This window comes from Haliaeetus albicilla, chromosome 18 (genome assembly GCF_947461875.1).
Source record: "Haliaeetus albicilla chromosome 18, bHalAlb1.1, whole genome shotgun sequence".
Lineage (NCBI taxonomy): Eukaryota > Metazoa > Chordata > Aves > Accipitriformes > Accipitridae > Haliaeetus > Haliaeetus albicilla.
Genome location: NC_091500.1, coordinates 29,622,014 through 29,648,899, shown reverse-complemented (window position 1 = coordinate 29,648,899; position 26,886 = coordinate 29,622,014). Strand labels below are relative to the sequence as shown.

The window sequence follows — 26,886 nt, the reverse complement described above, 5'->3', positions numbered from 1 at the left end:
GGGGTCATTAAAAATAAATGCCGGGTTGGAGGCATTTCTTCCGGATATTTTGGGTTTTCGCTTAAATATCATTTACTTTGAGTTTAGATGCTGCTCGCGTTTGCGTATGCGACCTGGAGAGCTTCCAGTCGTCTGTGGTGTGAATTACGGGATTAAAAAAATACAGTGTTCATAAGAAATCCCCCTTTTTAGTAACAAGCAAAATAATTTTCTGCATAATTGGACAGGAGAAAGAAAAAAATAAAGTCCGGAGAATGACTCTGGGAAATATATTTTCCTCACATCCAGCTCAGTGCTGGGAAAAAAAAAAGGGGGTATTGGAGGGTGGATGAGAGGACGGAGGAAATCCGGCTGAAATAGGTGCAGCCCGATGTTTCCATCCCATCGTCTGGGGCTTCTCCCACCCCCCCCACCCCCCCCCCGAGGTGGGGAAGAGAGTTTCCAAACATCATCTTCCATTTTCCCCCTGCCCGCTCCCCAGCAGCCAGGCTGCGGAGCCCGCCTGTCCCTGCAGATCCTATTGATGGATTGATTTTATTGATTTATTATCCACTGCTCAAAGCGCGTTTCTATCAAATGATGTTTTGATCTGGGTTTTCCCGGTCAAGAGTTGAATCCCGAGTTATCGATTTATATTTCCCCCCCCCCTCCTTTTTTTTTTTGTGGGGGGTGTGTGTGTGTTTATTTGCGATTTTTCTCTTGCCTGGCAGACGTGACCCCTTTTCCCAGCAGGGACTGGGAATATCCATCCTCCTCATCCACTTTCCCTGCTTTTAGGAAGGAAGGGACAAAAGAAAATAAACACACCAGTTACCTTCGCGCCGGACACATCCCTTACATCTCTTTATCCCAACTCTTTTCTCCTCCTTACGGGAAAAAGGGTCAAAGCACCATGGTTTGGCCAGACATGAAATAATCCCCGCCTTTATTTCCCCTTATATACAATTTATTCGTCCTTTTCTTCCTGCTTGAGCTGTGTCTATGTGCATGTTTATATTACACGCAGCCATAGGCACCGGTATTCTGTGCATGTATCACTATGGATATATATAGGTGCGAGGGGGCTGCGGAGCTGGGGCTGCGCCCGTGTGTGCACACAGACGCACACACTTATGTAAACACACGGAGATATATTTAAATGTTTTCTTGGCACTTAGCAGATTCCTCTGATTCCCTCTCAGCAGTAAAATAATCACCAGGGAAGGGAGAGCGGCTACTGTTGACCTCTGGTATTTATTCGCGTCCAGGGCAGGATTTTAGAGTTTGCTGGAGTTTGGGTAAGAGGAGCTGCTGCTCACCCTGCTTTAAAAAAAATAGGTTTCCTGTAGGTTTAGGAAAAATAAATAAACGTAACTTGGAGGGAGTCAGCAGTACGCAATACAGATTTTGATTTTTTTTTTTAATTTTGTTTTCAAGACACGAGCTCCCCCCTCTCTCCGTCAGCTCCCCCCTCCCTCCGTGCCCCCCCCCAGACCCTCTGCGGTGGCTCAGCTCCGGCCCCGGCTCCCAGCCAGGGGTGGCCGGGGGCAGGAGGGCTCGGTGGTGGTGGTGGTGGGGGAGCCCAGTGGTAGGTGTCTGCTGGGACACCCCCGACCCGCCAGCCCCCCCCAAGCCCGGCAAACCGCACCGGGGTCTTCCTCTTTTCTTCCTCCTTCCTTCCTCTTTTCTTCTTCCTTGCTTTCCTTCCTTCCTTTCCTTCCTTCCTTTCCTTCCTTCCTTTCCTTCCTTCCTTTCCTTCCTTCCTTTCCTTCCCTTCCTTCCTTCATTCCTTCCTTCCTCCCTTCCTCCCTTCCTTTTTTCTCCTTTCTTTCCTTCACTCTCCCTTTCTCTCCATCTCTTTTTTCTTTCCATATTTCTCTCTCTCTACATTTTGTCTTTCTTTCTCTCTTCTCCCACTATTCCACCCCAAAGCCGAAGGCACCTCACTGAAAGCCCCCCCAAACCCCGGCACCTGGGGGATTTTTCCATCCCTATTTCTCCCCATTCACTCATTTCTGTGTTTATTTGTAAGGCTTTTCCCTTCACACACACCACACCCCCCGCCTTGACCCTCCAGCAGATTCGTCCTCGATATGGACCTGGGGGGGAACACAGCTTTGGGGGGGGCACAGCTTTGGGGGACACACAGATTTTGCAAATCTCAAACCCCCCGCTCCTTCGGGGGGAGAGAGGACCGTCCCTCTGGTAGAGCCCACATTAGGGGGTTTACAGGCTGAGCTTGATGAGTTTCTGTAATTAATAACGAGGTAGCTCGTGTGTCCCCCCGCCGGTGCCACCTTCCCCCCCGCTCCTCTCCTCTGCACCCTTCGCTGGGACCCAGCACCCAGCAGAACAGTCCACTTCGCTAAAATATCCCCCAAATCTGGGATCTAAGCAAATCCCACCCCAAAAAAGAGGGACCCCGGTGTGTGCACACACACACAGCCCTAACCCCCGGGTGCTGAGAGAGATTTTGGGGGGAGCATTGAGGGGTTTCTCTGCTGGGAAGGGGTGCTGAACATCCCCCCTCTCCCTTTCCCCCTTGGAGGGGTTCTTCTCCCTCTGGAGCACACGGGTGGGATTTTTTGGGGGGGAAGAAAGGCCACTTGGGTGCGTGGGCTTGTGAGTGCCCACACGTGTCCTGTGCAAACAAAAATCCCTCCTTCTTGCTATTTTTCTTTCTCTCCTTTCCGAGGCAGAATAAAACCCTTTTACATGTTGGAAAAGGGGGAAATATTTACCTGCAGACTCAAGCTGACACTTTACATCTGTGTCTGCTCCTCTTCGGTACCTGTCTCTTGTCGAAATTAATTCTCTATGATATTGTGGTGAAATAGAAAGCTTTAAAAAATAGGCTGGGGCTGGAGCGGCTGGGTCATGTGTAAGGGGAGAAGTGGAGTATGAACAAACCTATATTTTATGGGAGGCTTTCAGCGTGCTGCACGAACGCCTAATTCTTCACTTAAGCCCCAAACGCGATGTTTCAAGCCAGATCTGGGGCTTAAAAGAAGATTTTGGGGAGCTGCGGTTTGCACAACCCCTCGTCGGCTGATCCTTGCAGCGACCCTCACCGTGTCCTCTGGGCGAAGGGCTGCTTTCCCCTTCTTTTCCCTTTTATTCTCCCCCCAAATCAGCTCACCTTTTCCAGTTTTCCCAGCAAACCTAAAGGACCGGGGGCACCTTTAGCGTTGGGAAAAGGCGATTTTTCCCCCCAAACCTCAACGGCCTAGGCAAGTGGGCTGTGATTTTTTTTAATTCTCCCCCCCCTTCCTTTTTTTTTTTTTTTTTTTTTTTTCCAGGGAAGCAGCCGATTTCTTATCAGGTCGGGATTGATGCTGGCGGCCTGCTTCTCTATATCATCCCCGCGTCTCCTCTTGTTCCAGCCCGGCTCCCTTTGCTCCCGGGGCCGTGAGTGATGGCTCCCGCAGCTCCCCATGCCGCTGGAATCCTAATGGCACCGCCGAGGGGGGGGACCCTCTCCCCTTATTTTACTACCAGAAAATTTTAGGGAGACACCCCCCCCCCCCAAAAAAAACCCCACCCCAACCCCAGGGCTCGCCCTTCCTCAGCCCCTGTTGCTGGAGGCCCCCGCGGAAGCCACGAAACGTTTTATTAAAAGGTTTTGATGGATTCGCCTTGGGGATTAACTAAGATAATAGTTTATTGCACTGCGAAAGATTAAACTGAAAGTACCCTAGTGAAAAAAAATAAATAAACATTAAAGGGAGCGGGGAGCGCCTTTCCCAGCGTTAAATCCCCTGTTTCCCACACTAACAAGGGTCCCGCGGGCTCCCGGGTGTCCGCACCGCCTTCCCGGGGCGTTATTATTATTATTGCAATTATTATTAAGATTTAAATACACGTGATGGCTCGGCGAAGCGGTTCGCCAGGCTCCGGGTTGCGGGAGCGGAGGGGACATCCCTCCCGGTCCCTGTGTCCCCCCCCGGGGAGCAGAATTCCCGCCGGGAAAAGCCCCGTTTCCCTGCGCCGCTCCCAGCTCTCGGGGCTGGGGGTGCGCACACGGGCGCGGAGCTGCGCGCAGCTGGGTGGCGTGGGGTTTAAAGAGCGTGTTTACACACCGAGAGAGTTGAAAACACGGCCCGAAAGGCGATAAAACCGGGACTTTACATCATCCTCCCCTTCATCCCATCGGTTCCACATCTGCAGCCGGCTGCGGTTCTGCCCTCCATGTGATGCTGCCCGGCCCCACCGCGGCAGGATCCCCCCCCGCCCAAGTCCCACCCGTGTCACTCCCCACGCCTGTCGTCCACCTCTCCATCCCTCCTCGCCCCACTTTTCATTGACCTGCATCCAGAGGAAGGGATACCCAAGGATTTTAATAACAGCGGGGTATTGATCCGAGCTTTCAGCAGCCTCCGAGGTGCAGGGACGGGGGCTGGGTGTCTCCGGGGGGGGTTGGCTCAGAGCAACGCGGCCATTTGAAAACCGAGGTGGGAAAAAAAAAAAAGAAGAAGAGGATTTTCTGCATGGTTTTTTGGCTGCTTTTGCTTAAGAAGTGCTGGGTCGCGTCCCCGGAGGCAGCACCCCCCGAGACTGATTTTTAATTGCAAAGGGTTTTAAAAAGGGATGGGCACAGCCTGGTAAAAACTGGGCTTCGTCTTCGCTTGGGAGGACTCAAAATGCACCGAAAAGAGGGAGTTTTCACTTATTTTATCCCCTCCCACCCCATTTTGATGCCAGGCCAAGGGGTCTGCATCCCTGCAAGTGAAGGCTGAGCCATCTCGGCCACGTTTCCTCTGCAGCAACAGCGGGTCAGGGCTCCCCCCTCCCAAAATTCCCTGGTATAACCCCCCCCAGCTGGGGCTGGATTAACTTTAGGGTGGAAAAAAACCTCACCTTAATTTTTATCCTCTGTCCCTACACAGAAACTTTTTCCACCTCCTTCTCCCCGGCCCAAGCCATCAAGAAGGTTTTGGGATTATGGAGCCTAGAAGTGGATTTGCAACCCGAGGGGGTCTGGGGGAGGAGGCTGGGGGGGTGGGTGGGAATAATGTTAATTATTAATATTGTCATCCCGGAGGAAGATTTCCACGGGGTGAGAGCAATAAGTACCACTCAAGCAAGAAGCTCTCTCCAACAAGAAGGATCAGCCTCAAGTTTGTATATGTTTCCATCCCATACAATAACAGCCATAGATCTGCTAATGGGCTCGCTGCAGCCCCTGGACACTTTCTCCTGCAACTTTCACACACACACCCCCGCCCAAAACACGCCCTTTCCCCAATACAAGCCCAATGTTTTCTTTTCAACTTAACCCAGGGTTCAGCAATTATCCGGTGGGTCAGTATAAGTCGTCTTTGTCTACGAAAAGTCAAGGAGAAATCTTAGCTCCTGTATATATATCACTTAAAAGCATCCTCCAGCTGAGTCCTCCTCTGCCTCTCGGACACCCCTCCCTGCAATAAACCCTCCCCCAATTCAAATAAATATTTTAAGCCTGAAAGAAAACGGATCTGAAGGATGCAAAAGGGAGAAAACCCTCCCCAAGGCCACCAAACCAGAGAAGAGCCCAGATGTGGTCACATGAACTAGGGTGACCCAGCGCACAAATAAAAACCCGGGGAATAAAATGAGGGTGAGGGTTATTGCTCCGCTCCAGATCCGAGCGTCTCTTCCAGGGGGTCGATTTGCTGGGGAGCAGAAAGCTGGGGCTGCCTGGTCCCGCTAAACCCCAGGAGAAGTTGAAGAGGGGAGAGTTGCAACTTGGTTGTTGGTGCCTTTGATTTATTTTGAACAAAACCCTTCCCCCAAAAAGTGGGGGGGGGGGGGGGGGGAGAAAAAAGAATAAGAGAAAGGAAAAAAAGAAAAACAGAAAAGGAAAAAAAACAAGAAAAAAACAGGAAAAAAAAAGGAAAAAAAAGTGTGTTTCCTACCAAGCAGCAAGTTTCAGTCTTGCTGGGCTCCCCGCTATACCGAGTCCCGAGGAGTTCCCGGGCTGAAGCGCCAATGCCAATTAAATTATAAATAAAATAGCAGATATTTCTAGCAGAGCCAAACCTCGTCTAAGAGGGGGCTTCGCTCAAACCAGAGTATTTTTATTTTTTCCACCCCCCCCCTCCTTTTTGGAGAGGCAGAGAGGGGCCGAGCGGGAGGTGAGAGGAACAAAAACCAACAATTTCTCCAGCATAAAAATGAAACATCAAATTAGTTTGCCTCTGGGCTTCATTTTTCCCCTTCTACATTATAACTAGTTATTGAACTCGCTAGAAGATCTAAAGGCCATTTGTGAGGAGAGAAATTTCAATGGAGTTCCCCCATCAATAACTCCTTGGCAGTGACCTATTGGATCAAGTCAAACAGTTGAGGTGAAATTCAGGTCACGCTGTCTAACCAATATTAAAATGCGCCCACTTTTTAAAAAGCCACTTTCAACGAGATTTGAAGAAAATTGAATTCCTGGGTGGGGTGAGAAGGCGGGGGGAGGGAGAGATGGAGAAAGTGGTTTGCATATTTTATTTTATTTTTTCAGTTCGTTCGCAAACAAGAGGGATTCATCTTTAATACGTTAAAATGAAGGGATAAATATTTACATTATTAGTTTCTTTGAGACGAAAGAGGCTCAAAAGAAAAATGTGAAGGCTAGGACTTTGGGTGACAGGCTTTGCTTATTAAAATCGTTTTAGGCCGATTCATTACTTTTACTGACAACAGATTTAAGAAAAAAATCAATTAAACATTTGCATATTTCTTTGCATAAATTAGACCTTGTCTATTTGCATTAGGAAGGGACAAAAAGAAAAGCTCTTCTCTGCACTCGCTGCTTTCGAGTTGGTAGGAAAAAAATAAAATTTAATTAATTACGTGTCATTGCCTATGGCAGAGGGAACCCAACTATTAAAAAAAAATAATTAAAAAAATATATATACACAGAGGTTTTTAGTTCTCCTACCACTAATTGTGCAATAATCACCTTAAAACAAGCTCGGAATAAAACTCCACTCCAAAACTGATTCCCACCTCCCGCATCTCAAGGAGGCAGAGTTCATCCACCGCGAGCTTTTACCCCGCTTTTCCTATTATTATTAAACACGGGATAACAAACCCCCAGTAGATAGGTACTTCATTTTTTTCTGGAAAGCACAGATTGCTAATGGGCTGAGGTACAGGTTACCAAACGGTCAGTATGGTAATAGCCAACACAATGAATCCGGAGAGACAATGCATACTTATTTTTCTTCAGTACTGTCAAAAAGGCGCTTTGTACTTAAAAATGTCCCCGCGATGGTAACCAGATCTATATTTCGCAGCCCTCATCCTAGGTAGGAAAAAGAAATAAAGCTCAAAATGAGATTTTTTCAAATTTTTTTCCCTTTTTTTTTTTTTTCCCTTTTCTCTGCCGAGGTGCTGCGTTTCTCTGGGTTTTGTCCCTCCCAAAGTGTTTCTCGACACGGTTGTGCTGGTGGGGGGACGAGGGATGGAGAGCGGTGGGAGGGCTGCTTTATAGACAAAAGAGCCAGATTCTTGTACAACTATTCTTCACACGTCCCTGCAGACTTATTTTACAGAGAAAAAAAAAGGGGGGGGTGTTAAATAAATAAAAAATCCAAACACTTCAACAAGAGGCACAGCTCTAAACTCCGGTTAAAAAGCAAAAGGAAGGGGGGAAACATCAATCCACAAGCAATAAAAAGGGGAAAATAGGATTTTTTGGGGCCATTTGTAAGAAATCCGGGGAATTTCTTCTTTTTTTTTTTTTGATGCACTTGTAAGAAATCCGAGGGCAGCCCCCCCAAACGCACCGAGGGGGTGAAGGGAGATGGGGAAGAGAGGATGGAGAAGCGAGTCCTCAAACCCAGATATATTTGGGTGGGAATCGGGGGGTGGGGGGACGCAGACGGAGCAAATAAAGTTGCGTTTCCCCCCTGAGAAAGCGAGAGAGTCCAGAGCCGCCCAGTTTGTGACCTTCACGCCTTGAAATTTTTAATGCTTTGATTGCTGCCGTTTTGTTTCGTGCTTTATTTTCCTTTAAAAAAAAAAATATCCAGCATAGCCTTAAGAGAACTACCTGTAGATATTTATTTATTCTGCTGGTGCTTATTGAAACCCATATATTCGGGGGGGGGGGGGAGGAAGGATGTGCGTAGGTAAAAATTACTTTATTAACTCTCCATCTTTATTCAATATTCCCTCAGCCTTGGAATAAAGTTGTTGCATCAGTCTGAACTATAAATGTCAAAGCCCTGCATGAGTCTGAGGTGTTTGGGCAGAATGAAGTATTGCTGGAGAAAAGGAATTTATTGGATATATTTAAATCAATGTTTTGGGTTCCGGAATACATTTCTATTCATGTCTTTTTCCCCCAACCTCGCAGCCCCCTCCCCCCATCCCCCCTTCTCTCCCTATCCCCGAAACCTTTCTGGGAAGAGCAAGGATTTTACCTTATATAGGTATATATATATATATATAGGCGTTTCTATATGTAATTCCGGGACTTACAACTTTAGGAAGAAGCAGGCTCTGCCGGTGCACGGGGCCAGCAATTAGCGAAGCCCTGCAAATCAGCCGCCAATACCGCCCCCCCCCCCCCCCCAAAAGCCAAATAAAGCGAGAAAATGACTTATTCCATGTCCCGGTGCCCAAATAGATGCGGAGCTGGTGTCCGGGGGGGGCTCAGCTCCCCTTTGCCCCCCCCAACCCTCCCCGTCACCTATATGTACCCTGTAGACTCGAATTTGTGTGAGCGTCTCCCAGTCACAAATTCGTCTCTAGGGGAATATATGGGCGATGCCAGAGCCTTGGAAAGTTCTGCTTTCCTTTAATTGCAGCGCTCCTAATTAAATCCTCCAACCCTGCTGATGTCATTTGCTAAAGGTAGTTTATTCAAAGTGCGAAAGCGGCGTTTGCTGTTTGCCAGGGCTTGTTAATGATAATAATAATAATAAAAAAAAAATTTTAAAAAAGGTAAAAAGCAAAATCACCGCGATGATTGGGGTGTATGTGGGGGTGATAATAATCAAAATAAAATCCCATTATTACTTTTCATCTCCAGAAGAAACAGCAGCCACCGCAAACACAACTCTCAGCCAAGAGCACAAAGAGCCCCGACCATTTCGCAGTGACTGATTTATGGCGTTTTACAACCCCATAAAAAGCTGTAACAACCAGCCAAAAGCCTTCGACACCGCTGGCACATTTAGTCTAATAAATAAAACATAAACAGTTAACTTTATGTGTCACTTTTATTGTTATCAAGTAAAATATGGCAATGCCCTGCAAGCTATGATTTTCAACTATAATTGTTATCAAGCACAAGGAGGGAATACCCCACCTCCCTCCTCTGCCCCTCTCTTTAGGGCGAGATGGAGATAAAAAAAAAAAGCAGCTTTAATTGAGGGAGCTAAAACCCTCCCAAAATGTTGACATCCGTTTGCCGCTCCCCGACCTGCGCCGGGGAGGTGGGAGCCATTTTTAACGCATGCCTCCAGCTTTGCCCCCAAAATAATATAAGTATATATAAATAGATATATACACGTACACCCCAGAGGTTGAGCATGGGGAGGTCAATGCTTAAAGCAAGGGCCGAGCGGCCTGGGGTGGCCGGGGAGCGGGACACACGCGTGGGTGCTGCACACGCGTGGCCGTGTAACCCCGTGGGTGCCTTACCTGCAGCACCCAGGGCCGAGGAAAAAACAGGGGGCTGCCTCCCCCCCCCCAAAAAGCCCCACCCAACCCCAAACAACCCTGCTCTGCTGCCAAAGGCTGGGGCTAAGCAAATGGGGGGGGGGGGTTAGGGGAGCAAAAAAGGGGGGGGGGTCGCTGCCTACGGGGGGGGGCAAGTCTCGCCCTGCCTGTACCGCTGGTTGCAGGCAGGGGTGGGCAACCCCCCCCCCGCCTGTGATTTAAGGCAGGGGCAGTAAGGGGGCTGCAAAGCCGCCTCTACCTTCCAGGTAAATGCCCCCCCCGGGGGTGTTTAACCCTCTCCCCGCTGGGATGGGGGGGTCTGGGTTATGTTGGGGGGGGTAACCCCCCCCCCGGCGGTGTCCCCATCCTGCCCAGCCTTGGGAGGGGGGATGGAGATGGGGGCTACCGGGGGTGGAGTTTGGGGGGGTCTGAAGGGTCGGTGTAGCTGGGGGGGGGGCGCACTCACATTCACCCACTCACCCCAAGGGGGGGGGGCTCATTGTTCCCAGCTCGGCTAGCAGGGGGGGATGCCCAGTGCCCCCCCCACCCCCCTTGCACACTCCCCCTTGCACACTCCCCCCCCCCAAAGGGGGGTCCCCCCATTGTCCCCCCCCCATCAGCCGGGGGGTGCCGATGCAGCCCGGTCCCCAGCCCCTCGCCCCGAAGCGCATCTCCCCGGCTCTCCCCGCGCCCCCACTCCCACTCCCACGGCCCCCCCCCCAATTTGGGTACATTTTGCAGAAGCTTTTGGTTCCTTATCCGGGGACTGGGCTGGCGGGTGTGATTGGCCGGGGATGTCACATGGTGAAAGTAACTTTACGGGGTCGCCAGCTAGTAGGAGGGCTTTATGGAGCAGAAAAACGACAAAGCGAGAAAAATTATTTTCCACTCCAGAAATTAATGATCATGAGCTCTTATTTGATGGACTCTAACTACATCGATCCGAAATTTCCTCCATGCGAGGAATATTCGCAAAATAATTACATCCCAGACCACAGTCCGGAATATTATAGCCGGACAAGGGAGTCCAGCTACCAGCATCACCACCAGGAGCTGTACCCAGTGCCACGACCCTCCTTCCCCGACCGCCCCTTCAGCTGCGGGGGTCTCCAGGCTCCCGGCAACCCGGCCGCGCTCCAAAGGGGACACGGGCAAACTCCAGGAGGCCAACACCTCTCAGAGAAAGCACAGCAGCTCTGCGAGCAGGCTGCTCTATCCACCTCCTCCACCACTCCTTCCCCAGCCCCTCCAGCCTGCAACCAGCCAAACCCCGACCATCCCAACAGCACAGCTTCCAAACAGCCCATAGTCTATCCCTGGATGAAAAAAATCCACGTCAGTACTGGTATGCAACTTTTATTTTCCTCTTCTGTCTCTCCGCTCTTATTTTCACACCATGCTCGCTCCCTCTCGCCTCTCTCTCTCTCCCTCTCTCTCTCTTTTTTTTTATTTCCTTCCCTTCCATGAGAGTCTTTGGGTTAGCACAATTGAACTGGATTTACGACTCCGAATGGGTAATTACACCCACCATAAATTTTATAGCCGAGCTACTGTGGGCAGCCTTAGCCATGTGGCTCGTTCTGTTATGTATGTGTGAAACTCCGAAAGCTTTGTAAGGGGTGCATAAATAATTCAGTCTTTTGAGCCAGGGAAACCCCTTCCTATTAGAATAGAAACTCTTGAGCTGCCCAAAGTTCTTTATTACCTATTTAGCCTATTACTTTCCCCCCCCCGGCTCCTCCAGTCGCCTCTCCCGACCCTCTCTCCATCCACGCTGATTTTCCTTGTGTGTTTTTTTTTTGTGTTCTTTTTTGTTTTGTTTTGTTTTTTTTTTCTCCTTTCCTTTCTTTTTTTTTTTTTGTTTGTTTTGTTTTCCTTCCCCTCCTTTCCAGTGAATCCCAATTACAATGGAGGCGAACCCAAGAGATCCAGGACAGCCTACACCAGGCAGCAGGTTTTGGAGCTGGAGAAGGAGTTTCACTATAACAGGTACCTGACCCGGCGGCGACGCATCGAGATCGCCCACTCCCTTTGCCTCTCCGAGCGACAGATCAAAATCTGGTTTCAGAACAGGAGGATGAAATGGAAAAAAGACCACAGGCTGCCTAACACCAAAGTACGGGCAGCAACGGCAGCGGTTGCCAGCGCCTCCACCGCCCCCGCCGCCCCGGCGAGCACGGCCGCGGGCGAGGAGCTGCCCTCCGCCGCCGCGCAGGACCCGCGCACGGAGGATATCACCAGGTTATAAACACCCCCCAGACCCGCACACGAATGACTCTGGATTATTTATAGAATCTAATATATATATATATATATATTTTGGTTCTTCCCCCCCTCCCCCTTCCCCTCGTAGTTTTTCTTTTATTATTATTATAATAATAATTATTATTTTTTTTTTCTTTTTCCTCCGCGTATAAAAAAACAATGGGTCTCCCCCCCCAAGACCACGGGCTTTAGATGCATGTCAGATAGCATGAGGCCAGGTGTCTGTACCTGCAGGGTTTTTTTTACGCCATTTCAGGGTTTTATTTATTTTTTAAAGCTGGGGGATGGGGAGGGAGGGCAGGGTGGGGGGAGGAAGAGGTAAATGTTCTGTTGGGTGAATTTAATGAAGAAGTGATGATAATATTGACGGCAAAAAACAAACAACCAACCAAACAAAAAAAGGCGAACGTAGGTATTTTTTTCCCCTCTGCATTACAAATGCACCACGAGCGAAGGAGCTGTGAAGTTCTTTTGTAGCAATGTGGAAAAAAAAGCTAAAAAAAATCACGATTCAGAGAGGAAAAAAAAAAAGGCAAACAAAAAGCAGCTACGAAACAGCACACAAGGGTGGACGAGTCTTTGCTGAGAAATGGAGAAGAAAAAGGGGAGTGAGAGAGAGAAAGAGTGACATATTTAAAAAAGAACAGCAGAAGAAGGTTTTAAAAAGTCAGTAGCTAGGGTTTTTTGTCGTGGTTATTTGTGTTTTTGGACTGATTTTACATGATCATTGTAAACTTGCAATAAAGAGTTTTAGTGTGTATGTGAAAGTCCCAGTGTTCAATAAACCAGTCAGTGTGAATTAGTTTTACTTTTATGTCTGGTGACTTATTTTATTCCCACATCTCCCCGCAAACCCACCCCAAAATAATAGTAATCAGGATAATAAAATGCTGGGACGATGTGCAATGGATCCCATGTGCACCAGTTACTGCTTAAGTTAAGTTTAAGCAAACCTAAAGATAACTCTCAACTCCAGATTTTTATGACATCACGATGTGGCCAGTGACTTTAAATCTCAGACCCTCCCAACCTGTAAATATGGGGGGAAAAAAGAGAAATCCGGGTTTTCAGACAAGTGCTGTGGATTGGGCTTAGCTTCCAGTCATGCCTCTTTATTTCCTTTCCCTCCCGCAGGAGATTGTCTGGTTTTAGCTCCTCTCCCTGCTTTGAACTTTTCCTGGTGTTTTGGGGTTTTTTTGGTATTAATTATTATTATTATTGTTATTGTTTTCTCTTGCTGTCGTGGCGCGCTCGTGTTGACTCGTTCAAGCCAAGAGGTCATATTGAATTTTGCCAGGCAATGAAAAGGCTGTTAAATAATAATAATAACAATAACAATAATGAAAATAATGGTAGTAATAGTGCTAATAACTGTAATTCATTGCTCCCGGCTTTTGGAGGCAGCCTGCAAATTAGCAGCAGTGGGGGAATTTTAGGGAAAAACCTGGATTGGTCCCCCCCCACCCCCGGTGCAGGGTGTCTGTGCTTCCCTGGCAGGGCAGGGAAGGGGGTGCATGGGGGGGGGGGGCTGGAGCTGCGCCCCCCCCCCTTTTTTTTTTTTTTTTTTTTTTTTTGGCCTTGGCTTTGGGAAGTTTGCTGCTTAAAAACCCCAGTGGCAGGGGGCTGGGAGAGGGAGGCCTGCTGCAAGTGCCCCCCCAAAGCCCTGGGACCCAGAGTTATTGGAGAGGAGGCTCTGCAAGCATCTTTATTTAGGTTTTAGTCTATTTATTTATTTTTTCCCCCCTTTCTCTCTCCAACATCGATTTATGCTGCTGTTAAACAAATCATGGTCTCAAACCCCTTTGTGATAGCTGGGGATGCGGATCTGGAGAGGGAGAAGGTTATCATTCATCCTGGGGAGTTTATATGTAAAGCTCATCAGCTTTTTTTTTTTTTTTTTTTTCTTCTCTTTCACATCCTGCTTTAGGGATATTAATATAAGCACGAGGCTGGAAAGATAAAACATATCGACAGGACATGTAACCATTACTCCTCTTTAAGCATTTCCTCCACAGAGCAGGGAAAGGTGTTGGGAGCCAGTTGGGATTTTGGCTTTTTCCCAGGAAGATCCCAGCCCACACAGCTGGGGTGGGGAAGTCAGATAAAGCCCAGCCCTAAAAAAATAAAGAAATAACATGAAAAGACGATGAGTAAAGAACACCCAAGGCTCGGCCCATCCCGTGGGGGTTTGGATATTTTTAATATCCTCTTATATAGGCAAGAAATCAAAGCGGAGAGGGGAAGAATAGGGGGGAAGGAGGCACCAGGGAGGGGAAAAAAAAGAGGTTTAATGCAGGAAAAAGCAGAAAATCTGCAAGGAAAGCGCAGCCCCAGGTGCTGGGAGGTGGGTGATCCCTCAGAGCACCCCAGTGCCCCAAAGCTGAGGCAGGGCAGCACCCCAATTCTCCTCGGGGGTGGGGGGCAGAGCTGGGCATCTGCACCGCTGCAGGCTGGGCTGGAGTCAGGAGGAGGAGGAGGAGGAGGGTGGGGAGGAAGGAGCATCGCTCCAAGCTGGATTTCTCCCTCTTTTTTTGAGGGGGGTGTTGGAGTTTGGAGTTGTGGGTTGGGATTTTTTGGTTCCTGGAGGGTGCTGTACCGCCCCTCCCCATCCCAGGCTGGGTGTATCCCATGGAGGGGGGTGCTGGGGATGGCACCCGGGGGGGGCAGGTCCCTTGGGTGCCAGGGACACCAACCGGGGGTGGGCTCCTGCCTGCTGCCCACAGGAGGGTCCTCACCCACCATCTCCCTCAGCCTTGGCCGTGACACCACTGGGGCTACTACAGAAGGAGAGTATAAATACCCGGGGAAGAGAAGGCAGGGGGGAGAAAAAGGAAAAAAGGAGGGGGTGGGTGGGAAAGGGAAATAAGGGGGGGGGGGAAGAAAAAAAAAGGAGGAAAAAAGAAAATAAAGAGAATAATGGGGAAAAGGGGGGGGGGGGGAAATACAGGGGGAAAATGGCTGTTCCTGCTGCAAACAGCCCAAACCACGGTCCCTTTTTAGCCTCTTGACGCCTCCATGTAGAGAGGCTGAAAGAAAACTTTATTGAAGTTCGGGTAAACGGCAAAAAAGCGGGTTCATGGAAAGGCCAACTTTTCTATCCCAGCAGCTCTATTGGAGGCGAGCAAGCTGACCCCGGAGCCCTCCTGACCCGCTGCCTCTCCCCACGTTGTACCTTCTGTGTCTGCGGACATAGATTTAGAGGCACCATCGCTGTTTAGAGGCTTTGTAGGTTTTACCATAGTAATGGGGTGTATGGGGAAAGGGGGGGGGGGAGCTGGGGCAGATGCGATGCGTGTTATGGCATTGTCTCCTCGCCAAAATAACCCGGGAGAAAAGGGGAGAGAAGGGTGAAGTGGCGGCCAAACTTCTCTCCCTTCTTTTCCTCCAGAGATGCTCTTCCTCCCGGCTGGTCCAGGAGCGCTCCCAGCCACGTAAGTAACCCCCACTTCAGGGGGAAAAAAAAAATAATTAAAAAAATCAAAATAATTAAAAAAATTTTAAAAATCAAAATAATTAAAAAATTAAAAATGAAAATATAAATAATTAACCCAAAGCAGAGCTAAAAAGGAGCCCCTGAAAGTTTGGGAGGTGTGGGGATGAAAATCAGGCTGCAAATGGGAGCGGAAGGAGCGGTGATGCGGGAGGAGGGGGGCAGAGATTTGGTTGTGGGCAGCGATGCAAAAATAACCCCGAGTTTCTCCAGCGGAAAGGAGCTGCGGGACAGACGGACAGCCAGCCACACGGATAGATACAGGGATGGATGGAGAGCTGTAGGGAAGAAATGCTCCCCCCGAGGCATCAGAGCTTGCTCATTCCCCTGGGCTATATGTCCCAGACCTGGCCCTGCACCTATAGATGTGGCTGCAGGAGGTGCCCCCACCTCCCCCCCGGGTGCTGCATTGTTCGGTGCTCGGATAATTCGCTTTACTTTGATTATTGGGCTATAAAACTCCCAGCAACAACGTGTTCTGGAGGCTCAAATTAACATCTGAGGCCAGGGCTTTTTTTCCCCCTTTTATGTTCTTCGAGTCCAATTTGTTTTGAAGTTCCCTGATAAGTTTTTACCGGATCCTTTCGCAGCTCGGTCTTTATTTTATGGTTTTTTTTCTTTTTTTTTCTTCCCCCTCTTCTCTTTAACTAGCTTCGCTAAGGACTCGGGTTTAAGAGGGCTGCAAAGTCGTTTTACGAAGGGTTTAACTGGCAATAAAAAAAAAAAAAAAGCGCGTGAGGAAGTCTTTGTATCCAGAGCCTGCGAGGAATGGTAACCCCTCTTAAATTTACACCAGCAGGCTGAGAAAATTAGCTTCCTGTATTGCCTGTTAGAAAGGGGAAAAAAAAAAAAAAAGGAAAATAACAGCTCCAGAGATGCTTTGGGGAGATAACTGCAGGCGGAGGAGGGTCCTCAGCAGCCTCAGTTTTATGAGAACTTTTTAATTTTATTTTTAATGCAGTGGAAATACATTATTCCCCCCCCCCCCCTTTTTTTTTGTTGTTGTTGCCCCAGGGCTCTCCTGTTGAGCGGGGTTTAGTTCGCAGTTAACACGGTATTACGGGTCCTTCCAGCAATTTCCTTCAACCCCTCGTAGGTTGAAAATGTTCCTCTCCGGCGTTAATTGGAATTAAAAGCCAAAACACGCACCCAGGGTTAAACGAGTGAGTTACTGGTTCGCCCCAGACCTGACAGCACCTCCAACGTGCAACTTTTATTTATTGTGCTCTCCTATATCATTATCCAGAGATATAGTTTTATGTACTTCCTAATCTGTCGCTGTGATTAATTTTGATGGGCAAGGTACCAAGCTAAACATTTTGGGATTTTTTTTTTTTTTTTGAGTGAAAGACTCGGATTTCCTTTCCAAACAGCCAGCAGCCGCCGTGGGGATGCTGTTAGCAATTTCAAATATCACCTTTTCCTGCTTGTTTGGGTGTTTGCTTCAGTGCAACTGGATTCTTCTTCTTCTTGGGGTTTGGTTTTTTTTTTCGGGGGAAAAAAGGCGTCTTGGTGGTGTTTTGGGGGGATTTCCTCCCCACCCCCCGGAAAACAGACGTGCATGGGACAAGCTCCAGGCTACTGGAGTGAGCCAAATAAATAATAGGTAAATAAATAAATCATCCCTTTCTGCGTAGGGAATTAAATACTGCTTTGTAAATGATTAACTTTTCCTCCATGTCTTAATTAACATTTTTCCTTGCTCTCTAATCCAACATATGTATCGCATAATTTCCCGAGCCATGTAATGGATAAGCTGGGATGCAGCAGAGGGAGAGGTGAGACCCCTCCCTGCCTCCGAAGGGATATTTAGCCTGTATCCCCCAAAGAAAAGTTGGGGGTTTTATATTTTTCTCTGGTTTTTGCCTTCTTACCGAGGAGTTTGCTGCCCCGATGACACTTTTTGATCCTTTGCCCTTCCTCTGAGGAAGAGCATGGGGGTCCCCCCGCTCAGGAGCAGCCGGAAAAAAATAATTCTGCTGGGAATAAATTGTTATTTCTCCCGCCGGGGACGTCAGGAGGTTTCGGGCAAAGGACTTCTCCAAACTTCATCTGGTTTATTATATTTTTTTTGCATTTATTCCTTCCGTCCAGCTTGGGGTCTGGCTGCCTTTTCTGACAGCTGCCACTCAAAGCCAGCCCCGTCCCAGGGGACACACACACACACGACACTCTCGCTGCCCCCTCCCGCCTTATTCTGGGGGAATTAAGGGCAGAAAAGAGCAAACCAGCCCTTGGCTTGGCAGAGCCCGTCAATTTGGGTGAGAAACAGCAAAATATCCCGAAAGGGAAGGAGCGGCACCTCCAATAAAAAGCGCTCCCTAGCAAATCCCCCCTGCGACCATAAAATACCGATTTTTAACACCAAAAAGGCGCATACTGAAGGTGGGAAACGAGAGGTAATTTATGGCCAGGGCATATCCCCCCCCCCCCCCCTCAAATCCTTCTCCCCTCGCCAAGATTCTGCTGCGACTCCACCTTCACCCCCCCAGCCCTCCTCTGCCCTCTTCCTTAGGAGCCGCTCTCCATTTATTCCCAATTAATTCCTGATTATGCAATCAGAAACTTAAACAAGCTGAAAGTGGTTTGCGGTTCGGGAATTCGAGGAGGTTTATTATTATTGTTATTATTATTATTATTAATTTATTTTTAAAATGAATAACTGGCAGATTAAACCCCCCTGCTCCCAACTGCCCCCCCCCCCTCCAATAAACTGCGGGGGGAGGCGGAGGTGTTGAGGCAAATTCTCCAAATTACACATTTATTTCTTCCCCGAGTGGGTACTTTTAACTAAAAAGTGTGTTTCTGCGAGTGCGCTTTTAACCATGCCCAGCCATGCACATACCCAGCGCATATGGATTTATTTATAGGACCGCTGAGCCAGTATGGGCAGGCGAGATGCATTTATAATTATAATTTAATTTCTAATTATCCCCCGCTTTTATAGGGACAATTAGAGGCACACAAGGCGGAGAGCTGCAGACGGAGATGCCTGGGGAGGGATAAAAGCAGGGACATCCACGCGTGTCCCTGCGCAGCACCCAGGTACACGCGTGTATCTGCACAGGATTAACAACTACAACTTTTTATTTATTACTGTTGATTTTAAATACCTCCAAGCTGCTTCATCCTCGCTTAAAACCCCATGATACCCCCCCCTGCATTTTTATTCCTATTTTATTCCTACTTCATTCCTCTTTATCCCTATTCCCATGCCCAGGTTTATTTTTGGAGGAGGAGGAGGGTCCTTTTGCAAAAGAGGATGCGAGATAAAAAACCCCAAACCACTAAAACCCTCAAATACACTGAAATTCTCCCAGCCCCATCCCAGGTTCCTTGAAGTGCCTCTAAATATTTAAAGAAGAGCCCATAAAGTGTTTACGTCCAGGTTGGCTCTGCATTAGCTGGGTCATGACCCCGGCTTTGGACAGAGGGACAAAAGGGGCTTTTTTTGGGGAGGGGGGGTCTGAGGTTGGGGTGGCCGCAACCTCCGGGGACCCGCAGGTTCAGCTGATGCTGTGGCCCCCAAAAACCGGGGGCGGGAGCAGGGAGGGCTCCGGGGGAAGGGAGGGGGGCTGGAGGGGAGATTTCATCCATCACTTCTTATTTTTATTATATATATTTTTTTATTATTATTTGGGTTATTTAATGATATCCAGCCTGTGGTCTAGTTGGAGAGGGGTGGGGGGTAAATCAAATACAGCCGCAGACTGCTTCTGGGAGGTTTAAAGAAAAAAAAGCTTCGATTCCCCCCCCCCCCCCAAAAAAAAGCTAATTTCAGAGGAGGAAAGGGGCTCATCCTCCTTCCCCGGGCTCGGGGGGAATTTTAATTGCAGCTGGGAGATCGGTTTATTACCCGTCCCGGAGCGGGGCTTTGCCCCCCCTGCTCTTTCTCGCCCCCCCCCCCCCCCTTTTAACTTTACTTTCCACCTTGCTGTTTGCAAACTTATCTTGGGGGAGATGTGAAACTGAGGCTGAAAAAAGCTTTATTTAACCCTGTCTGAATTAGGAAAAAAAAAAATAAACAACGCTGGGACGGGCCTCTGCCTTGGCTGCACCGAGCAAGTTTGCTCCTAATAATAATAATAATAATAATAATAATAATAATGATAATATTTATATATTGGGTTTAATGCCTGGAGGGGGGGGACCTTCGATATTTTCACGACTGGGGTTCAAAAAATCGCTTCAGCACTTCAGGAGCATCTTTAATTATTAGAAATATTTATTAGCAATAATACGCGGGGCATTTACCACTAATGGGTACCAGCATTTGTGGAGATGTAATTGCGCAGAGACCTAATTAGACATGCATTTGTGTAATTTGTGCAGCTATAAATATGGGTTTGCATCCGTGCATGTGTCGTGATACCCGCCAATATACACGGAAAAAAACTTTTTTCTTCCATCCTCGGACTCTGTATCCAGCTGCCCCGCACGGCTGCAAGGGAGGAAAAGGCAAATATTCAGTTAATTCCTAACACACTTCCCCCCTTAGGAAAATCTGTGAGTTTATTATCGGTTTTTTCCGCTTTTTTTCTTTCTCCCCCCCCCCCCCCCAGTAAAAACTCCTCCCTACCTTAAAAAACGACCCAAAGAGGTTTTAAATGGGGAGAGAAACACAGGAGGGAAATAAGTAGTGGGAGAATTGCAGAGCTATAGGAAGGGAGGGGGTTTCTCACATCACCTCTGCAAATTTAAGGGTCTGACTGATTTGGGGGGGATAAATAAGTCAGGGCAGAGCCCTAGAAGACCCCCCCTTTTTTTTAGGGGTTTCGGGTTTTCCCGGAGCAGTAATCTAAACACCTCCGCTGGCTGGAGAGCATCTTCCCAGGAGGAAAGGGTTGGGTGGTTTTTTTTTTTTTCTCCTCCTAATCTGGGTAGATAAGAGAGGGAAGGTCCCCGCAAAGGTCAGGGGCAGAGGAAGCCCCCCCCGGCCGCGGTGGGGGGGGGGCAGGTAGGTGGGGGGGGGGCTGCGGTGGGAGGAGATCCAGGGATGGAGTGATGGCGTGCTGGGGTGGCCAGATGTGGGGTGCTGTGATGGGAGGCTGGCCAGATGTGGGGTGATGACCAGATGTGGGGTGACGATGTGGGAGTGCGTTCCGGTGTGGGTGCTGATATGGGGGGGGGTGTCGCAGGGTGGGTGCTGATATGGGGGGGGGTGCAGGTGTGGGGTGCTGCTGTTTGAGGGTGTTCAGTTTTGGGATGCAGCTGTTTGAGGGTGCCCAGGTGTGGGGTGCTGGCCGGCTTGGCTGTCCAGATGTGCGGTGTCACTGAGGATGTCCAGTTGTGCGGTGTCACCCTAAGATACCGTCCAGAAGCAGGGTGCCACCATGGGACGGGGGTGTCCAGGTGTGGGGTGTCACTGTAGGATGCTGTCCAGATGTGGGGTGTCACTTTGGGTGCTGCTTGGATATGGGGTGTCACCTCAACAGGGGTGCCAGGTGCTGGGTGCCACCACCTGCATCCAGCTGTGGGGTGCCACCCCAGTTGCTGCCCAGCTGTGGGGTACCACCCCAGCTCTTCCCCCATCACCCACAGACAGGGACCCACCGCCGGTGTGACGGTGACACACACGCGTGTGAGTGGCGACGGTGCACGTCCGTGTCTCCAGCCGCCCTCGTACACCCCGGGGGTGCCCGTGTGGGACCCCCCATAACCTCGCTGCCGGCTCCGGGGCCGTGGCTGGCCCTCTCTCCGGCACGCGCGTGTGCTGCCTGTCTTTCGGCATTGAAAAGCGGGGGATTCCTTGAAAAGGCTTCACACGGGTGGCTGGCAGAGCCAAGCTGTAAATCCAACTGCTTTATAACCCTGGCAGCAGATGTTTTAAAGCCCGTTTCCCTCCCCCCGCGCCGCCGTTCATCACCCACCCTCCAGGCCTGTGGTTTATTCACCTTCTCCCCACTCCAACCCCAATTTTTTTTTACCCTGGTCCCCACCAAATCCCTTCGGATCCACACTGAGCAGATCCCAGGGTGGTAAACTCCCCCATCGCTGCGTCCCAGGGGCGGCTGGTTGGGGGAAATCCACGGGGAAAGGTGCCCATGGAGGGGCAGGAGGGAAGGGAGAAAAGTCTTTTCCCTCTCTGAGAGGGACAGACACCTCAATAACCTCTTTTCTTTTTAATGCATCAGTGTGGGCATATTCTCACAGCGAAAGGCTGGCGGCAATTAGCCAGGGTGGAATCCATTGTTTCGTATAATAGCTCCCCCCACCAAATGAAAAAAACCCAAACCCTCAGTTATTTTTGCTCCGGTTTGGAAAATCCTTGAAAATACCTCAAGGAAAAAAAAAAAACCCACATTGCTAAAGGCTGAATTTTGCCTTTTTTTCCCCCAATGACTGCTTCGCCCTGGTTTCTGTGGGATGTCGCGGGAGCCCTGGGGAAGTTCTGGCCGGGCCTCGGCGTGTCCCCCCGCACCCCTCGGAGGGGATGTTCGGAGAGAAGGATGCGGCTCCCAGCCCGAGTAACCATGGCAATGCGGATCTGGAGCATCCAAACACCCGGCTCCTTCCCTCTCCTCGTTAGCAGGGCCTGCCATGCTCCTGCCATGCATACAATATTTATCTTGATTAGCCAAACACGCTCACCTACCATATTGTGCTGCTGCTGAAGGAGAGGAGTGGTTTTTTTTTTTTTCCCCAGTTCTGGATGTAACTCAAGGGGGAAAAAATTGCTTCCCATCCCCTCCCTGCGCCCCTGAGCATGGCTCTGCCACCACGGCAAGAGCTCAAATCTTCCAGCCAGGGAAGGGATGCTCATGAGTAGATGCTCTTAATTAAGGATTTTAATTTTTTTCTCCCAAAAGAAAGGTGATTTGAGACCTTCCGAGGGCCAACCCTGGTAAAATCTGGGGAGATGCGCCATAGAGACACTTTGTTTTCCAAAAATACCCTGGTTGTGGGGGTGGAAATAGGGCAGAAAAGGCAATCACTTGTGTGGAAGGACTTCACTCCCGTGTGCGATACCAAAATAATGTGGCCGTCCCTGCTCGCCCTTCCCTGCCCTGGATGCTTCGTTTAGGGCCCCTTTTAATTGAAAGCTATTTTTTCAGGCCGCGTCGCCTCTCCATCACCTGCTCCAGTGTGGAGGGGACGTTGGGGTGGGGAGGAACGGGAATAGTCGTTTGCTTTAATTATCTTCCATAATTGGCTTTCTGTGCATTGCGGGGATGTGTGGAGCGCGGGGGGGGGTCCGGCGGGGTCGGGGGTGCAGGGAGAGGGGTGAGGGTGGTCAGACACCCCCAATACCTGGGGGTCGGGGTGTTCAGGGCGGCTGGTTTGCTAAAAACATTTTAAAGCCGGGGAGTTGGCGGGGATGTGTGTGACACCTGTGCACACGTGTGCATGCGTGTTTGCACACAGCAGTGTATACGCCACCTCTGCACACATCTGGTGTGCACGCTTGCATGCACAAGTGTGTGCTTGCCTGCAGAAGCGTGTCTGCGTGTGTGACACCTATGCACACGTATACATGTCCCGTGTGTGTGCACACATGCAGCGCACGTACCTGTGTGTGGCCAGCGGGTGAACACACGTGTTTGGCACACGCATGTGTACACGTGTGGGGTGGAGCGGGCGATGCTCCCACTAATCGGTGTAACCCCCTGAGTGAGGTCCCAGTGGCGGGGGGGGGTTCTGTGTGCTGGGGGGAGTCACATCAGTCCCAGCAGAGCACAGTGATCAGGATCAGGCCCCCCCCCTTGGACGTCCAGTGGGAAGGACACAGTGGATGGTGCAAACTTCACCAGCCAAGCCCCATCCTCTCCAGGCCCCTTGGGGGGGCTGCGGGGGGGACTGGGGATGGTGCCCCCCCCAGCCATGCCTGCGGAGGGGCTGCTCCCACCCGGGGCTTTGTCTCCCGGCATATTTTAACGAAGGGCACCCAGAGGTCAGGCCTGGGTTGAGAACAACCCGGGAGCACCAGCACGGCTGGGCTGCCCTTACACTGGGCGGGGGGGGCACTGGGGATGGGGGGGACACCCAGGTAACAGGGAGTGCTGTCCCCAAAATCCCTGGATGGGTTTTCTGCTTGGGCTGAGGGTGTTTTGGGGGCACTGAGGGTTGTGAGGATTTGGGGGGACCCCCCCTCCTGTTGTGGGGTTGGGGAGTGCTGGGGTGATAGAGGGGGTGGGTTTGGCCAGGGGAAGGGGTGCGGGGGGGTGTCTTTGCCTCTGGAGGTGTCCCCATATAACAGGGGCTGGAGGAGGGCATTTTGGGTGTGTTCTGCACTGTAGGAGCATCCTGGGGGGGGTCTACATGGGTGTGCACCTTGGAGGGGGGGGTCTGCACTGGGTGCACACCTTGGGGGGGTCCTGCCCTGGATGTGTGCTGGGGGGGGACACCTGAATTGCATTTGCACTTTAGGGGGACCTGCATTGGGTGTGCAGCTTGGGAGAGGGTCTTCGGGGAGGGTCGTGCCGTGCATGGGCCATGGGGGGGGGTCTGCACTGGGTGTGCAGTTTGAGGGGGGTGTGCACCCTGAAGGGGGGAATGGGGGTCTGCACAGGGTGTGCACCTTGGAGGGCTGGGTTTTGGGAGAGATCCTCTACATTTGGGCCATGTGCTCCGTGCACATATGTGCGCATGTGTGTACACACACGGCTTTTGTGCAAGGGGTCAGGGCCCCCTTGGCATATGCTGCAGCTTTTTGGGGGCGTGGGGGTCTGTACAAAGCCCCCATGTTTGTGTCAATGCATGGACGAAGCTCCGTGGCTGGTTTGGGGGATGCACCAGCATTTTTTTTCAACCTGGGGGTGCAATTGGGTGTGTTTTAGCCACCGTGAGCCCAGGCAGGTTGTGCCACGCGTGTGCAGCCGGGTCTGGATCCACTGGCAGCGTGTGTGTGTGTGTATGTGCCGCATCCCGCAGCTGTGCATCAGCTCGTGGGTAACCGAGAGGCAGCTCTGCCGTAAATCCACCTTTTATGGCTAAAATCCCCATTTCACGCTGCTTTCCAGAAAACCCCGTTTCCGACTCGTTCTCTCCAAAGAGCCGCTGTGACTCAGTTTCTCCCCCACGCGATCGCAGGTGACGTGGCCGCTGGTTCGTGTCCCCTCTCTGTCACTGAAGCCGTGCCCGGTGCTCCCCTATAAACCTTAAAAAAGCCCCCCCGTAAATGCCAGCGGCCACGGTTCCCTTCCCCGGAGGACTGCAGCAAAGGACCTCTGCGGGTCTTGATTAAAAGTAACTTCAGTGGAGAAGATCCGTCACAGTCGGTCGATCGGGGAGTTTGTGCACACGTGTGTGCACGCGTGTGTGCACATGTGCTGAGCATGAGCCTAGTGTGTGTGCACGCGTGTTACACGCGTGTGCCATGCTGGAGGGGGACGCGCACCCCCGCGTGGGACGGCCCAGCCCCATCACCGCCAAGCCCTGGAGATGCTGAGATTAATTAATAAGGATGTAAAAATGAGGAGGAAAATGGAAAATGAGCAGCGCTGGGCTGAGGGCTCTTCCCCGGAGCCCTCCTGCATCCCCTTCCTCCAGAGATGCTCCCAAATTCCCAAGTTGGGGCATTTTGCTTTTAAAAAGAAAAGAAGCTCCGAAACTTTGCTTTGAGGAGATAATAATGAGAATAATTATATTATTAATAATAACAACAACAAATAATAATAAGTGTTAATAAGTAAACAATAAGTATTAATAAGTAAATAACAAGCAAATAGTAGTAATAGTATTAAGTAAACAATAAGTATTAATAAGTAAATAATAAGCAAATAGCAGTAGTAATAGTATTAAGTAAACAATAAGTATTAGTAAGTAAATAATAAGCAAATAGTAGTAGTAATAGTAACAGTAATATCACTAACAGTAGTAGTAATAACAACAACAACAACAAACCCAACAATAATAATAAAAATAATAAGAATAAATAAGGGGGGGAGGGGAAAAAAGCACTTTTAGGCTAAGCCCCCCCCCCCCCCCCCCCCCCCCCCCGCGCTATATCCGAGCGGGCGGAGCGGGGACTCGAACCGGTGACCGGCCGGGAATGACGTGGGAGCCCCCGGGCGGGGGGGTGCGGGGGGGGGGGATGCGAAGGGGGGGTCCGGAGTGTGGAAAAGGCTGGGAGATATTTAAGGCACTCCAGGCAATTGCTCATTCGGCGGTGAGTTATTACAGAGCCGAGCCAAAGGTTATTAGGAAGGATAAGGGCAGCCATAAAACCAGCACAACTAGCGTGCTTTTCCTATAGAGATTATCATTATTGGCTTATTAATACACGATAATTTTGAATTATACACTGCAATAAATAGAAAAGGCTTGACTCGGGGCTTTAAATATTTTATGAATCTCAAAGCGAACATTTTAAGTAGCACCATGTGGCTCCGACCCATCACACGGACTCGCCTTTCTTCCCCCGGCCAAGTTTTCTTTTTTTTTCCGATTATTTTTTAAATCCCCTCTCTCTCTCTCCCCTAAATAATAAAAGAAAAGTGCTTTTAAAGAGCAATCAGATTAAATTGGCAACTTGTGAATGGGCAGGAGGCGTGTTCTGCACATCCCCAAAATAACCCATCTGGGGTTTAGGTGGATATTAAAATAACTCTGCAAGCAGGGAAGGAGGGAAAGGCTGGAGCGGCTCCTGGCCCGCCGGGCTCGGGCTTGCCGGGGCCTTTTGGAAAATATCTACTGGTCACGAAGAGAGGGAGGAGGGCAGAGGGTTTCTTGAGCTTTGCTGGAACCCCTGGGCTCTAAAGGGAGTAAAAATTGCGAGTTTCCACCTCTCCTTGGAGCATTTGGGGGAGTTTTGGGGTTGGTTTTTTTTTTCCCCTCCATGCAATGCGAGCAGCTTTCTAAATTTTTTTATATATACATATATATATATATATAAAAAAAAGTATGTATATATATAAACAAACTGCGTGTGTGTGTCTATATAGAAAAAATATATAACATATAATACATATATATAATATATAATACATCTGAGAGATATATATATATAATATAATACATCCGCAGTGACGGCTACGAGTCCCGCTACTGAAAACTACTTTCCAAAAAGCCCCGACAACCACAACTCTGCCAAGAAATCTGACTTCATTTCCTAAAAAAAGCCAATAACAGGTATAATAAAAGCAAGTAGAAACTTAACCGAGGTTTAAATCCCTCTTCGCATCCCTCCCTCCTCCGTTTTTTTTTTTTTTCCCCCCTAAAATGCATTTTTAGGGCCTCACGGAGTCCCCAAACCCAGCAAACCCCCCAGACAAGGACGCAGTTTTCACCTACCAGCCCGCAGCTCTCAAGAAATACAATTTTAGCTTTGCAAACTCTTCCCAAAGCTTTTAAATTTACACCCAAACTCCGGCATCTTTGCTCCGTTCCGGCGGCTGCAAACGCGGCGGCGGCGGCGGCTCTGGAGGAGAACAGCGGAGAAGCGAAGATTTTCCCCAAATTGCTCTCTTTTTTTGCTGCATTTCGGTTTTGTTTTTTTTCTTTCTTTCTTCTTTTTTTTTTTTTTTTTAAGCTGGGATCTCTTCCGGGGGCAGCAGGAATGCCTGCGGGGG

At 49.7% G+C, this 26,886-nt stretch overlaps 2 protein-coding genes across 4 annotated transcripts in view; one reads left to right on the top strand and one right to left on the bottom strand.

Annotated features, from left to right (window-relative positions):
- The window catches only part of LOC138689806 (zinc finger protein 385A-like), a 282,741-nt gene that overhangs the window by 182,240 nt on the left and 73,615 nt on the right, over positions 1 to 26,886 (bottom strand). The window lies entirely within an intron of this gene.
- On the top strand, positions 10,371 to 12,646 carry HOXC4 (homeobox C4). Its single transcript, XM_009912629.2, has 2 exons — positions 10,371 to 10,966; positions 11,514 to 12,646. Exons 1-2 carry the CDS (start codon positions 10,423 to 10,425, stop codon positions 11,867 to 11,869), a joined length of 900 nt encoding a protein of 299 aa, XP_009910931.2. The 5' UTR covers positions 10,371 to 10,422; the 3' UTR covers positions 11,870 to 12,646.

What these genes read in the sequence shown, in the direction of transcription:
- HOXC4 (XM_009912629.2), top strand. Translation starts at nt 10,423, where the DNA reads ATGGTGAAAGTAACTTTACGGGGTCGCCAGCTAGTAGGAGGGCTTTAT. An exon ending in AAAAATCCACGTCAGTACTG is followed by an intron (nt 10,967 to 11,513) that starts GTATGCAACTTT and finishes CCTCCTTTCCAG; the next exon opens with TGAATCCCAATTACAATGGA.